The 16,005-nt window shown below is 38.7% G+C and overlaps 2 protein-coding genes across 3 annotated transcripts; one reads left to right on the top strand and one right to left on the bottom strand.

Moving 5' to 3' along the window:
* Positions 1–2,751: 2,751 nt before the first annotated feature.
* Positions 2,752–15,833, top strand: gtf2e2 (general transcription factor IIE, polypeptide 2, beta). 2 transcript variants are annotated; one of them, XM_044189588.1, is made up of 8 exons: positions 2,752–2,999; positions 4,075–4,235; positions 11,500–11,582; positions 12,256–12,363; positions 12,936–13,118; positions 13,310–13,403; positions 14,763–14,878; positions 15,044–15,833. In XM_044189588.1, the coding sequence occupies exons 2-8, from the start codon at positions 4,076–4,078 to the stop codon at positions 15,161–15,163; spliced, it is 864 nt and encodes a 287-aa protein (XP_044045523.1). In that variant the 5' UTR covers positions 2,752–2,999; position 4,075; the 3' UTR covers positions 15,164–15,833. The 2 variants fall into 2 exon arrangements, with proteins under 2 accessions (XP_044045523.1, XP_044045522.1); XM_044189587.1 differs by having other exon boundaries at positions 2,759–2,999; positions 4,071–4,235.
* On the bottom strand, positions 5,884–9,874 carry smim18 (small integral membrane protein 18). Its single transcript, XM_044189590.1, has 2 exons — positions 9,621–9,874; positions 5,884–7,047 (listed from the first exon to the last, which is right to left on the bottom strand). Exon 2 carries the CDS (start codon positions 7,040–7,042, stop codon positions 6,719–6,721), a length of 324 nt encoding a protein of 107 aa, XP_044045525.1. The 5' UTR covers positions 7,043–7,047; positions 9,621–9,874; the 3' UTR covers positions 5,884–6,718.
* Positions 15,834–16,005: the final 172 nt, after the last annotated feature.

Genomic DNA, 16,005 nt, shown 5'->3' with positions numbered 1-16,005 from the left:
CACTCACCCACACACATGCAACCACACCAGAGGTCTTACTGATTTTTTTTTTTTAATATCAACATCTCAGGCTTGTGGCAAAGAAACAGATGGAAGATAAAAGATAAGATGAGTTTAGACGAGAAATTTTCAAATAATGTACACAAATATGCACACACACTCCTATTCAAATTTTCATATCCCTATGGAGTATATAATAATACACTTTATATGCTACAGTGTGTTGTGTAGTGAATAAAAAAACTCTGGCAGGGCTTTTAAAAGAGAATACAATACACATCAAAAACTAAATCCGGCAAAGTAATCAGAGAGCTGTTGCACCGTGCTTACTTTACATGCTAACATCCTTGTAACAAATGCATGAGGGATAACCAAACAGCATACAATTTGAACAAAGGGAGTGAGTACAGTATGTACAGTATCTACTACATGTGTTTGGTGTATGAATGGATAATTACTGTGTAACTGTTGGCTTTTCACCATTTTTTGATTTGATTTATGTTGTTATTTTACCTATTTCTAAATCACACACCATAGGCAGGGCCATGTGTTCACACAGACCTGCAGATCGTGGAACAATTGGTACAATCTGTTTGTCATGTTATTTCCACAATGACTGTATTGAATACATTTGTAAAAGTGTCCTTCAGATGTCTTTAAGGGCCTGAAAAAAATGTTTACCCAATCAGCTTTTTGTGATGAGGTCCTTCATGAATACACATATTTTCTGCAGATGTGACAGACCACAGACTCTGAAATACAAAGGTTCAATGCACCTCAACTCACAAAGCAATTGAATTCACAAAGAAAACACTTTTACAGTATGTTCAAGCCAATCACACCAAAAAAGAATGCTGTGAAATGATTCTTTACATTAATATCTAAGGAGCTTTCAGATTGAAACAAGTTACAAGTGTGCAGGAATTGAGAACTAATTTGGGGAAAATGCCCTCTATTCCCCTCTTACAGTTTCAGCTGAACGCCATGGTCCAGCTCTGCTCTGTGTATCTTATATTCCACACTCTGCAACTCCCGGGTGCTTAGCTCTCTATTTGCTTTGGTGTCTTGGTTCTCTCACATCAGTATACCCAGTGGTGGTGTTGCCTGCCCTCTTCAGTCAGCAAAGTCCAGCTTCAGTTGGATGAACTGATGTACTCAGTTCCATAGCAGCCATCACTGTAGTGTGGACGTTATGGCCTTTTTAAACTTTCACCAGCTTCACCCTCCCATATAGTACATCTTTGAATGTAGTAAGTAGTGACAAGTAAAGCTAAATCATATTTATTGATCAGTGTGCTGAATGTATTATAGCCTCAGCCATGGCCAAAGTTGCACTATAGGCACATAATAATGGTCAATTCCTTTAGGGAGTGGAATTTTCCTTTGAAAGGATGCCAGAGGAAACCAATGGGCTTAGAAGTGCTGAAGGGCCTCACATCTAAACTCCTGTAGGGCTTGCCCTCATACATTAATAAAACTACAAAGACACAGCTTTCAGTCTAACACAGTGATGGCAGGGTTTTCATCATTGCATAGATGTCATGTTTATCCATTAACTGAACAAAAACAGATCATATATATTGCACTCAGGTTTTGATTCACTTTAGATGTTTTCTTTTTGTCTGATGTTTTGTCAGTTAGTCCTGAAGAAACATTATGTTATTGCAACAGTATTTTTATCAGTGTTTGTATGTTTAACAGTTGAACCAACAAATAAACATAAACTTGAAACTGGGACTTGTTTTGTTCACTGCCTTGTTATTATGTCTGTCACATGGTTTCCTCTCTCATGTTGCTGCACTGAAAATGCCATTCATGTTGAGCTTGGACATATCTGTTTATTGTCAACTTAAGAGTCAGAATAGAGAGCATCTCCCTACTTAACCTTTAAAATCATGTGCAGTTCGGATAGCTCTTCAGTCAAGGCAGACAATTTCTCCAGACTAAAAATGTTAACCACTTTTAGTCAGTCAAACCAGGGATGATTTACTGTAATAATGTATTACAGTTTATATTAGATTACATAAATATTCATTCAATTTAAAACACTTGACAGAACTGGTAGAATTTCAGAGTTAACTTTTCAGTATAACCCTGCAGGAAGGGGGAAAAACGAGAAAAATGTGTGTGAGGCAGTATAGCATAAACAAACCGCTAAGTGGCGCCCTTGTGCCATTTGGTCCCTCGAAATAATCAGCATTTGTCAGGGTTTGTAGATACTTTCAAATTAATGGACAAGATATGAGATAATCAAAGGTGCAGTGATTAGAGAACTATACCCAGCAGTACTACTGAGAAGACGTATTCTGAATGACTACTCTCAACAATATATTAAAAGAATAAGATTCAGTGATTTTAATATTGTGAATCCTTGCAAAGAATGCCTGCGGAATTTGGATTGTAATTTATGTGTGTTTTGTAAAAATTAATACACTTGTCTTTTAAATGTGTTTTGCTAATTTGACAAAAAACCTAACATTGCCATGGAAGCAGTAAAATATGTCAGAACCTGAGGGAAAACCTGAGCCTGAGCGCCTTTCAAATCTGCTTCCTCTTTTATAATATCTTGTTTCTTCAGTGGTTCTTACCATTATCATTACATTCAGTGGGTAAAGTATATCTCATCATATATGTTATTTATTTTCTAATAATAGTTTTAAATAATTGCTTTTATTTGATCATACTCTATAACATAATCCGCACACCATTCGTTGTCTTTTTTTCTGAATTGTGAATTATCATACGTGATGACGTCATTCAAGGATTCGCTGTCGATATCCGAAAAGTCGAACAAGAGCGGAAGTAAAAGATGAGAAAAAAAGAGATATTTTGTGTATGAAGTTAGTTAGCTAACGTTAAATTATATTATCCTTGAAGAAACAAGTTAAAGCGGTGATTTGCTGAAGGAAGCATTTTCATTCTGTTTGATATCGTCCGAAATTAGATAGTCCTCCTGGACTAAATCGTCACTTTCTCTGAGAACAGGAACAAAGTGTCAGGTAACGTTAACGTTCACTAACAAATCGGCAAGCTAACGCTAACTAACAAACCCAAGTGTCAGACTGTGTCGTTATGTCTGCTTAACGTTACATATTTTGTTATCCAAATATCCAAAGTAGTCATCAACGTGTGATCAAGTAGATAACGTTAGCCATGGCTATTTTGGGGGTTTACATGATCACAATAAAGCAACATCGTCAGGCTAATTTAGAACAATGCCGACTAACTAGTTAACGTTACTTGTAACCCGGCTTGCAAATGAACTAGCTAATATTAATGCTAATGTAGTTGTTACATTTTGGTGGTCTTATCAAGGTACCTTTACCTCTCTGACGCCAGTTTAACTTGGTGCACAAGCGCTTTCATGCGCTGATCATTCGTGTTAATACAGTATTTACATGAATTCCCAGTTACGTACAACTGTTCTAGAGTGGTACAAAAGGAGATTTTAATTTCAAATTATATTATATTGGTTTCAGTCAAGTCTAGATTATCAAACGGGCAAAGCAGACAACTGCCCCGGAAACCCCTGACCCATAGAGCTCCCAAAAGGCCTAGGTTCACTGTCAGTCATCCTGTCTTGTAGAGGAGCCCTTTGTCCATATATAGACCTTTTTATTATTTTAGTTTACATTGTGCTCAGATGGTGCATATTCTTAAATAAATGTGTCTTAAAACTTACACAGGGAAACTGTAGGGCCAGCATTGAAGTACTGGTTGGCCTCTGTTTGTGCGGGAATAATGGAGCTCCAATGTGTAGTTTGCTGTGTGCACTGTACTTGATGGGAACTTGGAGGCAATTGAGAACATATACCATGAACAGAGGGTAAAGATCCCCCAAATCCAGCTATAGTTACAATTTTTCACCTGTTTCCATGCTGATATGAAAACAGTTAGATTTCTTTTTCATCTCCTCATTGCATGATGAAAAGTATCAGGTTATATGAAATCTCTGTCTTAACAGCTAGGCTCTATTTGGAGAGAGATGGCTAGCTCTGATTTAAAGTTAAAAAGTTGCCATTGTCTTATTCAAATGGTTGCTGTTTTTGATATATTTTGTGTCTTGTCAGCCAGTATGGATCCAGCTCTACTGAGGGAGAGGGAGCTGTTCAAGAAAAGAGCTCTGTCCACTCCAGCTGTAGAGAAGAGACAGGCTGCCTCAGACTCTGGATCGCACAAGAAGAAGAAGCCCAAAGTTGACAAGGAGAGCTCCTCAGGGTCCAAACACAGCGCTGGTAAGTGAAGAAGACTATTTTAGTCTTATAATGATTCCTAACATGTTTGACTGTTACAGTGAATAGCCTCTTCCTGGTGTTGTAAGTGGGTTGTGTAGGGGTCGAAGCCATAGTACCGCCGACATACAGTATCATTGTAACAGGTGATTCTGGTGCCCTTCACCACTGTACTTGTAAGTATCAGTAGGGATGCACCAACGTCTGCTAATGTCATTACCGTAGCCAAGTCAATACCAGTCCTTAATGTTTGTAATTTTAACAGCAAGCTCAAACATAAGAGCCCCTGTATAAGCCACTGCTTTTGACTGACTTGTATCATATTCTATTCAAAATCGGAGTAGCTCCTCCAAAATATAACATATGTCGCTATTATCAGTTTCATCTAAATTCTGGATAAGTCTTCCTCCCCTGCATACCTCTTTAAATGATTAGAGAACAGCTTGAATAATACAATTCTATATTACAAAATAACCACTCTTTTGGTTGGATGTATTGCAGTTTTGTATGTATCTAAACAGAGTAAGAGAACATGTCAGAATTGGATTTTAAGCAATGGGGCCTTGTTGCGTGGCATCTCATGCAGTTTTGCAATCTCTAAAGTAGCACACTGTTAGGTGGAGATTAGGCAGTGATGATGGATCAGAAAGTGATATAACAATTTTACTGATTCCTACTTAATAAACAGAAGTGGAATCTCCAGCAGTTTTGTATGAGTTCCTCAGCTGAAGCTGTTCTGTTTCTGGATAAACCAAAGACTTTTAAAGCATCCATCAGCTTCTGGAAGTTGTGGCACCTCTTTCCTTTTCTCCAGCCATGGCCACAACAGCTGAAGGTCAAGCTTTTCCAGGAAAGTGCAATGCTTGTGAGATCTCCTGGCTTCCCAAGTTGGAAATTTGGCCAGGAAAACTACTTGCATGTTTATAGCAGTAAGGTTGAGGCAACTATATAAGGCTCCCTATAAGGCTCCCTCATCTGTCCTAACTTCTCTTGAGACCACTACTTGGACTGTATCTTGACCATTGTCCCATTCAGAGCTCATGTCGCCTGAGCTAGATTCATCATTCTCATGCTCCAGTTCTGCTTTTAAATGATCTGATTCATAAATGGCACAAAAACTAATTCCTCATCATTAGTAGCCTCAGGTACATCTCGATTCCAGAGCTACTGTCATCAAAACCCTCCAATATCAAAGAAAATGCTTTCTCTGCATTATACCTGACACCATGGTGCTGCACCATCATGTTACTGTGACGTAAGCTAATATAAACAAACCTTTTCAACATTGTGTCTGTATTTATTCATTGTAACAATGAGACAACAGAAACACATTACCTGCCGTTACTTACATCCAGCATACCGCTAATTAAAAATGTAACCCTTGCATATCTCGGGTCTCCAGCGACCCTATAACCTTTTACAGAGAAAAACTTATTAAAACATATAATATATAAAAATATTTTTATAATTTTTGACATTTTGACAACAGAGCTTTGTTAAAAATAAATTTTCAAATTGAGTTGTCATCTTCTTTTTCACCACCCAGTACTACACTTTAGGCTAGGCTATGCTCTATGTTGGATCACTTCACGTATCTTCCCTTTCCTGTTCCCTTTATACGGCTGTTCTTTCAGCACAAAAAACTCTGGTACATAATTCATTGACATTTTATTAGGCATTTTGTGGTAAGGCATATGAAATCATACATTGTGCTCAATATGACAAATTACATCACTGTGCAGCAATCAAGCATCTCTCATCATGAGATAATGTTGCTATGCTAAACATGTTGACAACACAGGCATAACATTTACTAAGGAATAGAGAAACACAGGCTTTATCCAAAGCAATGATGCTGTCCAACTATCATTTATTTGTTGTTTATCAGGTCCTGTTGGGAAACTAGGATATTCAAGTCCTTAGATGTAGACAGCATTTTCTGTCTGTATACAACACTTTTACAAAGTCTCATAGAAGCTCATTTGCATCCAGCAGGTCACAAGGACATGCAGTACTCACAGGGCAGGTGTCATTTAACAAAAATACTTGCTTTTTAAACTAGCAGATATACAGTCTGATTAGTGTTTTTTTTTATGTTATCATGTTTTTCCAGCCACACTATTAGTACTATTTCTAGTACTATTATTACTAGACTTCTCAAGTGCTCTGTCTTAGTATTTCTGGTGTAAAATATAGCTTTCAGGGTCTGCCCTGTGTCTTAAGTGGTATTGAAGGTAGATGTGTGAAGATTCCCTTCTAACTGAATTGAATAGCTGATTAGACTCGGTGACAAACTGCCCCCTTCCTTTTTTACTTTGCTGTTACCTTGTGTCTTCCCCCTGCATCCTCTTAACTGTGAGCAATTGAACCACTATTGGGCAGTTTTAGAAGTTCTTCGGGTGGTCATCGGGGTCAACGCTGGGATATTGCCCAATTTAGCAATGAAACCCAACCCCCACTCTTCCTTATCCTCATCCTTGCTGCCACTATACCACCTCAGTGTGGGATTCTGGCTCCTTGCAAATGCTGGTCATGAGCTTGCTGCAGCTTCCCGGCCCCTCCTCCTGTAGCTGCTGATGTGTCTTCCCTTTGGCACAGCACCCACAGTCCAGTAGCTCATAGAGCACGGCCAAGGCAGCGAGAGACAGGACAGTAAGGATGAAGAGCAGAAGGATGATGAAGCAGGCTACATTCCAGCCATCATGGAAAGGGTAGACCTCCTGGACCTGCAAGGAGACATGGGAGAGAGGGGCCGCTTCTGGGTGCCATGGGAGATTACTTGGGTGTATAGTGGTAGTGATGTTGGCCATGATTTCTGGTTTGAAGCAACAAAAAATGGAGAAAGACAGATTGTTAATGCCTGTGACAGTGTTTGGTTCTGGGTTTAACTGTGAGGTGGTGACAGCATTATGGAGACCAAATTAGAGAGTGATGGTTGTAAAATACTTGTTTCCATGGTGAGAGAAAGATTAAAAAATGAAAGTAGTCGAAGAATCACTCCTTAGGGCATAATATTTAGAAGTCTCTGACTGTTTAATGTGATATACTATTTTTAATGTGATGTACTGGGCTCTGTAGTGCCAGAATGTTAAAATAATAGCCTAAATATTAAAAACAAAACAAAACAAAATGAATAATCTCTACAGATCATGTGCCTGAATTTAATTTTCACTTTCATACAGCTAATGTGCTGTTTGAAGGATATAGTCTCACTAGAGACCACAGACAGGATAAGAAAGACATTTCCTCTCCTAAAAGCATCAGAGCTTCTCTTAGGTAATTTGCTGCAATGTGATTATGATAGACAGTACTACATCATTATCCGTCATAGAGGGTATCATGTTGTAAAATGAGAAATTGCAATGTCAGTTTGTACACAAACTAAACCCTAGCCTACAGAAAAGATTTTTTGTTAAATGAGAAGGCAATGTGTTTCTAGAGCAAAAGGTTATATTGCAAAGAGCATAAACCCCACTGAGGCCATCTGCTCGGAACAAAAATAGACTTAAAAGTCTGGTAGAAAAGGATAGCTGCACAGTGAAATGTGGCACCCACACTGGGTTTGCAACTCTTCGGCCATAACACCTGATAAAGATGTTGTAGTTAAGGAATTGCAATCTAGTGATGAAGTTAAAAGATGTTCTGCAATGTGCACATTGTCAGGCCATTTGTCTCTCTTCAGCTTTCCTTTCACATTTTCAGCCAAAGCCTACCATCTTAAATCCTCAGGGAACAGTGTGCCAGTATCTCTGCCCACACACACACACACACACACGCATTCACACATGTGCAGTGAGCATACATGCTCTAAACACACACATGCGCGCACACATGCACAAACACAATCACAGACATTTTTCTATCACATACTGAGACCAAGGAAGCTGACCCAGTTACTTGAGTGAACCAGAGGAATGAGTTGAGGAAGAAAGGCATTAGTGCTTCTTTTTACACTAGGCTAATCTTGTAAGGTTACATTGCTTACTGTGTGTAAAAACACATGCTTTTGTGTATGTAGGATAGATCTGTGGTGTCTTAGTATGACCTGTATGTGTGAGAGTGTATTTTAGTGCACTTGCAGAAACAGGTGAATACTCTTTGTGTGTTTGTAACTGTAACTGTTTTCCCTTTTACCTGAAACTGTAATGTGATAGAACCCATTGTTGTAGTAGCTTCAGTTGTCTCAAGACATCACGCATAACTTATGGTCTTGCACTGGTGCCCAAACTCAGCATAATACTTTATGTTGAGTTTGAGCTGTCTGTTTTTGTGGGGTTGTTTCCTTAAAGATGTTGTTATGATGCATTTCTTTTTTAGTAATAATGTTCTTTCACATTTTAAGTACAGGTTTGGTTTGGTTTTGTCTCAAAATAATATACATGTGCTTTATAAAATAAATTAATTTGTCACATCTGTTGACTGTGCACAGAATGTGGTGACTGTTTTGTGGTATTTTCTTCTCAGTTAATGCAACTTAACTCGCTGGTCCCTCTTTAGCATCCTCTTATTGCAGACCCAGCTCATAATATTAACTTCACTTCAACTCATTGCCATGACAACAACCCCCCCACCCCACCCCCCAAAAAATGGTCTCTCTACTCCTTTCTTTTGTCAGTCACACACATAAGGACAGATTGGCTTCCTACAGCATCTGTTATCTCACCCTAAATGAGCCCCACCCCATTCAGGCTCTCAAAGGTGTTGTAGGACCAGATATTGCTCTCTGGCTACACAGCAGCTGCTATTCACTAAACACACACACACACACACACACACACACACTTATACACTCCTAATGCCCCAGGCTGGCTCCTCACAGTTGTCAATCCCTCATTGATTTGTCTTGAGAGCTGCAGTTTGCACCGAGTCATGCATCTCCACAAACACAGACAAGATGCACATGAGTACACATACAGACATAGAAATACACACACACACACACACACACACACCCTGTTTCTGATGCTTGGTATTCAAGCTGTTAGTCTGCAGACAGATCCATGTTTATTTAATCCTTCTGTGTTTGCTCAGTCTTGTCCTAAATATTAAATTGCCATCTAAAGATCTTGTCTTAGTTGTTGTCGTTATTATAGTATAAATTACATTTTTACATACATAGTTGCTGGATATGGTTATGTGCGATTTTAGGTTTCTCTAATGCAGAAGGAATTGGCTTCATAAATAGACCAGCTGCATTTAAGAATGTATGATTTACCCTGCAAATGCTGGATTACTCACAAAAAGAACCTTATAGTCATAGCTACACAGTAAGACCAAGAACAGTCTGTAGCTTAAATTCATACCGTGGATTGTGGATGATCTGTTGATGTCAAACACACACACACACACTATTCTGATGATGCTATTCCAAAAAATATGCAGACTCACCTGTGTGTCTGGCTCAGTCTTTAGAAGACGCAAGTCAACAGATGCACTCTCCTCTTTTTGGTGCTCCACCTATCACTCTGTCTTCCACTCTCCCTCCTTCGCGTTTACTCCTCGACCTGTTTTCCTCCTCAGCAGTGCTCTCATGCACTTTCAGCCGTCGCTCGTGTACTCGCTCGCTCCCTCCGCCACTCCTTGCAGCTCTTCATGTCTCTGCTGAACGGCACAGGCTTCTCTCCATCATTGGCTCTTTTCTTTTAGCCCTGCCTCTGCACCATTAGTTAACCGGCCTGTCACAATTCCAGTGTCCTGCCCACATCGCTGCTCACAGCAACAGAAGCTCCCGCCCACACCATGAATCATTTATGAATCAGTGTCTGTTTTCAGCTTTGATTGGCAAGTGCTGAGTCCAGACTTCAGACAGTCTCCAGGGGGAGCAGCATTATTGGACTCCAACAGAGAATAGGACCAGCTGGCCAGACTTCAAATCATTCTTATCAGATTACTCTCATAGTATCTCCTGCAGTATTTTTTAGGATATATTTGTTATATTAAAGGATAAAGCTGGTAATATTCTGTATATTTCTTACTGTCAACAAATCCCATGAAAAGACCAAAACTAACAATAAATTGATCCAACTAAGTTTTGGCTGCGTAGCCAAAGCCTGATATAGCTTTTTCCTTATTATGTATTACCTTATTTTGAGTCAATCCCACATAGACTGTCCTGCTGCTGTAAATACTCACTAGCACACCATACTGCATGTGTGTTAATTTGCAACTGGAAATAGTCCCCAACAAATACACTATTCCTGTAAAGTTTGCTTCAAACTACAGTGCTCCACTGTCTTAGGAAATTGCTTAGCCTTGTTTAAAAATTAAGTTGTATTTTAGAGCTAGGTATCGCCACTGATTTCCCAGATCGATTCGATCCCGATTCACAAGGTCCCGATTCGATTCAATATCGATTCGGTTTGGGACATTTCAGTAACAATACCAGTTTTGCTTGGATATGAAAGAGATTCACAGTGAACTAATGCTGTAAATTATTTATTTAAAATATTAATGTTTAACATTAAGAATTTACCCTTTTAAATCACCTATGACAGAGCTGATATTTCCACTCAGACGCCCCAGTGTTTCCCCAGCCATTATCTTCTAAATATATATAATAAGAAAGAAAACTTGACATTTATGGATGAAATAATGTCCCTTAATCATATACAGTTCAAGTATTGCATTTCTAAATGTTGTGGTGTTATTTTTGCATTAAAAGAAAACAAAAATAGATTGTTATAAAGATTGTTTGATGACTGCTCACTCACTCAGTCAGGTGAGGCCGGGAACCTGTATACCTGAATGGCACTCGACTCACAAAACATCCGTGGTACATGTAAATTAGCATAATATGTTGTAGACTTTTAGTAATTTTCACACTTTAATACCATGTGGTTATGTATCAACATTTATACGCACTGTTTGTGAACGTCCTTCGCCTTACGTTTGGCGCATCTATGTGCTGATTTTATGAATCGATATCGGAGATTTCAAATGAAGATCGATTTGAATCGGAAAATCGTTTTGTTTTTTTTGTTTGTTTGTTTTTTTTAAACCCAGCCCTAATATATCTGTGACCCGTTTTAAAGAATGACATCTTCAGTCAGAACAAATGGGATTGAGTCTGAGTGCCACAGAAAGGACAAAGAGGTTGGAAAATATGAATGTGCAAATCATTTCTATTGAGTTTTACCAACAAAACATTTTTCACAAGAACCTGTGACTTCTGTCTGTCCATATACTCCACTGGTGTCAACCTTTAACAATAAATAATATAACATTTTAAATATTTAGCCTAAACTGTTCTTTCTATTTTTCTCCACAGAGTCTAGTAATGGCAACTTTAACATCAAGACGAGCTCTGGGTACAAGTTTGGCTGCCTAGCCAAGATAGTCAATTATATGAAGGTAAGCCTCTGAAGATTATTTTTTTTTACTTCTGAAAAAGGTTTCTCAAAGTTCGCAATTTAGTGGTGATTGTATTAATCTTTGAAGTTTTGCCTCTGCAAATGAGCACTGTTTTAGACAAGTGTGTTTCAGTCTCTTGATTTTTGTTCCTCTCCAAGTTGATTTTAAGCTGTCACAACAGCATCCACTTAATTGCTAGATTTTAAGCTTGTCGTCATCTCCATTAAAGCTCTTTAAAAGCTTGACTTGTTGTCTGTTGTGTCAGCCCAGTGAGTCAGTTGTGTCCGCTGCGTAACATTTGGTTCCCAGTCTTTCTTTTGGTATGTTAACAGCTTGTTTATCATGCTGTGGCTCTGCAAAGAGACAGCCAGGCCCTGTCACACTAGCTGTCTGACTCATCCCTCGCTGCAGAGCTCACACTCAAGTTGACAGATTTTCTTTTAATGTGTGCATTTTTAGTACCATCACAGAGTTTTAACCCATGTAAAATGCCCTGACAGTTGGATGTAAGGCACAAAATCACTGTAGAAATTTGGCTAAAACCCTGTCAAAGGCGTGTGGCTAAGAATTGCTTACATTTTAAAATAAGCGCTAAGGAATATTTTATACTTTGTTGACTCTGTATGTGTGTTTTCTTTGTTAATCCATGTGCTTTTCTGTACTCAACTCTCAGACAAGGCATCAGAATGGCGATACACACTTCCTGACCCTAGATGAGATTCTGGATGAGACCAAACTTCTTGACATCAGCATGAAACAGAAACAATGGCTCATGACTGAGGTGTGTTTATGTATTATACTACCTATTATTTATCATCAGGAGTACACTTGTCCTTGTCCTACACCATTTCACTGACGTGTTTTACAGCTGAAATCCACTTCCACAAACACTTATTTTCCCTCAAAGTCATCTGGAGGCTGATGTGAGCCGCTGGAAACAATTCTTCTCTAACACCATCCTGTATGTTGCAAAAGAAGGAAGACACTGAGTAGAAGCTGAGGGCTGATGCTGATAACACACATCATACAACGTTCAATACCTTGTTGAAGATACTCGTGTTAGTAGTGGAAAACTACATGACCTGAAGAAAAATGTGGAGCTACTGTAGCTGAAAATCGGCATATAAGTGTGCATGTTTCAGAAGGAGAACACAGTATTTATGGTCTTTATTTTTAAAGAGATGAAAGCCACAAAAAAGGGTATTACGGTTTGCAAATTTTTTTTTAATTCACATAATATTTACATCACACACAAATTGTTTAAAATACATATGCACTTCTCCTAGCTAAGTCAACTACTTAACTAGAGACTTAAAACCTGACATCTACTTCTTCACTTTCTGTCAATCTCAGGCCTTGGTCAACAACCCGAAAATTGATGTCCGGGATGCGACATATGGCTTCAAGCCCAAGTACAACCTGAAGGACAAGAAAGCCTTACTGAGGCTGCTGGACAAACACGACCAGCTGGGCCTGGGAGGAGTGCTGCTGGACGACGTAGAGGAGGGGCTGCCCAACTCTGCCAAGGCCATCAAGGTAACAAACAATAAATATAAATTATTCTTAAGCACATGAATGTCTGCGCAAAAATCCCACCTAATGCATACTATATACTATGTTGATTAATGGAAGGGACATACAATTCTGTCTCACACCATTTTATGGTGAGTGAACGCTCAGGTGACAAAACGATATTAGCAGAGACATGAGCTCTCATGTGTTCACAGGCTTTGGGGGATCAGATCATCTTTGTGACAAGACCAGATAAGAAGAAGATCCTATTCTACAATGACAAGCACTGCCAGTTTGTGGTAGATGAAGGTGAGCATAAGTCAGCTTTGTCAGTCAACTGTGATACGGCTCGCTCTTTCTCTCTCTGTGTCTGTCTCTGTCTTGGCTGTCTTTCTGTCAGTTACTGGCCCTCTGCATTTAAAAGATTTGGCTGCTGTTAAGTTTTGATAATTCATTAATTGTTTTCATATAATCATATAAAAATTCAAAACATCAAACTTTGGCTCTTTAGCCTCTAATTTTTCTTTGGTTAATGAAAAACAAATATAAATAACCAAAACTGAAACTGGCTTTATGGTAAATGTTTTACTTCAAGTTGGGCAAGACTATGCTGAAATTTTGTGAGCTTACCGAACTTCATGAACCAATAAGAATGATAAAGGTGTAACCGCTCCCACCCTAACAGGTGCCACAAAACTAATAGGATCAGACTAATTTCCATCATGCAGTCTGTGCACGCCCACTCAGCCCTCATGCTGCCTTCAGATTCCGACTTGTAAATATCGTTCACGTGAGCAATCAAAGTTACAAAGTTGTAACTTTTCTGAAAGCTCCGTTATATTTGACTTCATAATACAGAAGTGCCTGAAAATCAAGAAAATACGGACACCTCGCATCAGCTAAAGTCTGTCCTTCAAGATGATTAAAGCCAAATTTAATGGATGTAGTGTTATATTGTCAATGCACAGTATTTTTAACCCTCACTCGACCATCTCTGTAATCGCACAACCGTCTTGAGCTGTTCTGTGACATAAATGCTTGCAAGTCGTAAACATGGGAATCTTTCCCATCTCTCTCATCCATCCCGTATGACATGAACGCAGTATCATACAAGGTTTAATCAGGCAAAATAAATGTAAACACCTGCCTGGGTGGACCATAGGTGCAAAGAGCCTTTTAAAGTCTTTGAGAATGCCTAAAAAAAAACTTCAGCTGGGTGCTGAGCATCATATTAGTGAAATACAAAAATAATTAATAACTCACCGTTGCTCTCTGCCTACTGTTGCCCGAGGATATACATCAATGTCCTGGTCTCACATTTAACAGGAGCAGCAACACTGATTTTTCATCTTTGCGGGAAGGGCTATTTAACATTCTGGCATCAGACTGCAGATGAAAGTTAGTCAATCTTTCCTGTCTGTGGCATATTTACATTTTAATTCATGTTTATAAACGTACTCTGTCCCTGACAGAGGAGTAATTTAAATATGAAAGTCTGAGATTTATCATTATGCTCTGAAGAAGGCATTTTGGCGTAATAAAATAAGCATGTTTATATTGACCTTGTATTTTTTATGATTTCACTAGTGTTGATTTCATTTGGGTATTGTTATCATGATGTTATGAAGATATAAAAACTGGCTCAAAAACTTTGTCTTTCAATTGAAGAATTCCAGAAACTTTGGAGGAGCGTCCCAGTTGATTCCATGGATGAAGAAAAGATTGAGGAGTACCTGAAGAAACAAGGCATCTCCTCCATGCAAGAAACAGGACCAAAGAAAGTGGTCAGTGTCCCCTGGTCTCTCATGTGCTTGATTTTCACTTATACTTGCTCTGATTTATTTCACTAGAAATAAAGGCTTCAACATTTTAACACTTAATGTTGACATTTGTACTTTGTTAATCAAGCAACTTAGTCAGTGCTGATTGTGTTTCTGTGCTCCCTGCAGTTACCAGTTCAGAAGAGGAAGAAGCAAGGTGGGCAGAGGAAGAGACACTTCAAGACCCACAACAACCATTTGGCAGGCGTCCTGGAGGACTATTCAGATGGTGTTCCTGTTAAGAAGTGAAATCCATTCCCTCACTGCTTCGTGCCCTCAGAGGAGTGATGTAGAATCTATAAATCAGATATGGCTGCAGACCCTGGCCACACTACAATACAAAGACTTTTTCACGGCTGTCTGTTACGTCAAACAAACTAGCTTTGTTTCCTTTCTTTGCACTCCTCTCAGTGATCAGTGGTCTTGTATTACATGGAGTGAATAGCAAATGTGTTGTGGAATACTTTTTAGTTTGTTTACTGATTAGCGATAACTGAAGGACACTCGAGGAAAAGAGTACGGTGACTATTAAGGACACTGAATGCCCTTACCAAAACGACCATCCTTAAAGGGGCACTGCAACATTAGTTAAAATGTAAATGAGGTTGAAGTGTGTAAATACTTTTTTCCTTCATTTTATTTAGTATATAGCAAAGAGGTGTATGTGGAAGGTTTTATTTGAAAGGCCAGCAGTCCTCATCTGATGGCTGCCTTCCATCCTTTTAATAGGAATTGCAGAAGACAGGCTTGTGTTGTGCAGTGCATTACATTGAGGTACCTCATCCAGCATGAAACATCTTGGACATTACTTCTTGTGGAATTTCAAAGTATTTAAATTCTTTCACTTTGCAGCACCATGGCATATTGCTTTAAAATACAAAACTTTTTGAACTTATTTTAATAAATTACAGGAAGACTGCCTTGTTGCTTGATTTACATGCGCTGCAGTGACAATTCTATTACATCAGTAGGTTGCCATTTGAAATACTAACATTTAGGTGTTAAATGAAAATACTTAAAATGTTTCATTTATTGTTAGTATTTCTCTCCATTTTCAAAATGTGGATATACACTGAAAACATTCTAATTCC

The sequence above is a fragment of the Siniperca chuatsi genome, linkage group LG3 (genome assembly GCF_020085105.1).
Source record: "Siniperca chuatsi isolate FFG_IHB_CAS linkage group LG3, ASM2008510v1, whole genome shotgun sequence".
NCBI classification, from domain to species: Eukaryota; Metazoa; Chordata; class Actinopteri; order Centrarchiformes; family Sinipercidae; genus Siniperca; species Siniperca chuatsi.
This window is presented reverse-complemented; position numbering and strand designations above follow the sequence as displayed.

Excerpts from the sequence above, each read along its gene's own strand:
- gtf2e2 (XM_044189588.1), top strand. The coding sequence starts at position 4,076 with ATGGATCCAGCTCTACTGAGGGAGAGGGAGCTGTTCAAGAAAAGAGCT. Across the intron at positions 4,236-11,499 it reads AGGGTCCAAACACAGCGCTG|AGTCTAGTAATGGCAACTTT; the intron begins GTAAGTGAAGAA and ends TTTTCTCCACAG. Across the intron at positions 11,583-12,255 it reads AGATAGTCAATTATATGAAG|ACAAGGCATCAGAATGGCGA; the intron begins GTAAGCCTCTGA and ends CTCAACTCTCAG.
- smim18 (XM_044189590.1), bottom strand. The coding sequence starts at position 7,042 with ATGGCCAACATCACTACCACTATACACCCAAGTAATCTCCCATGGCAC.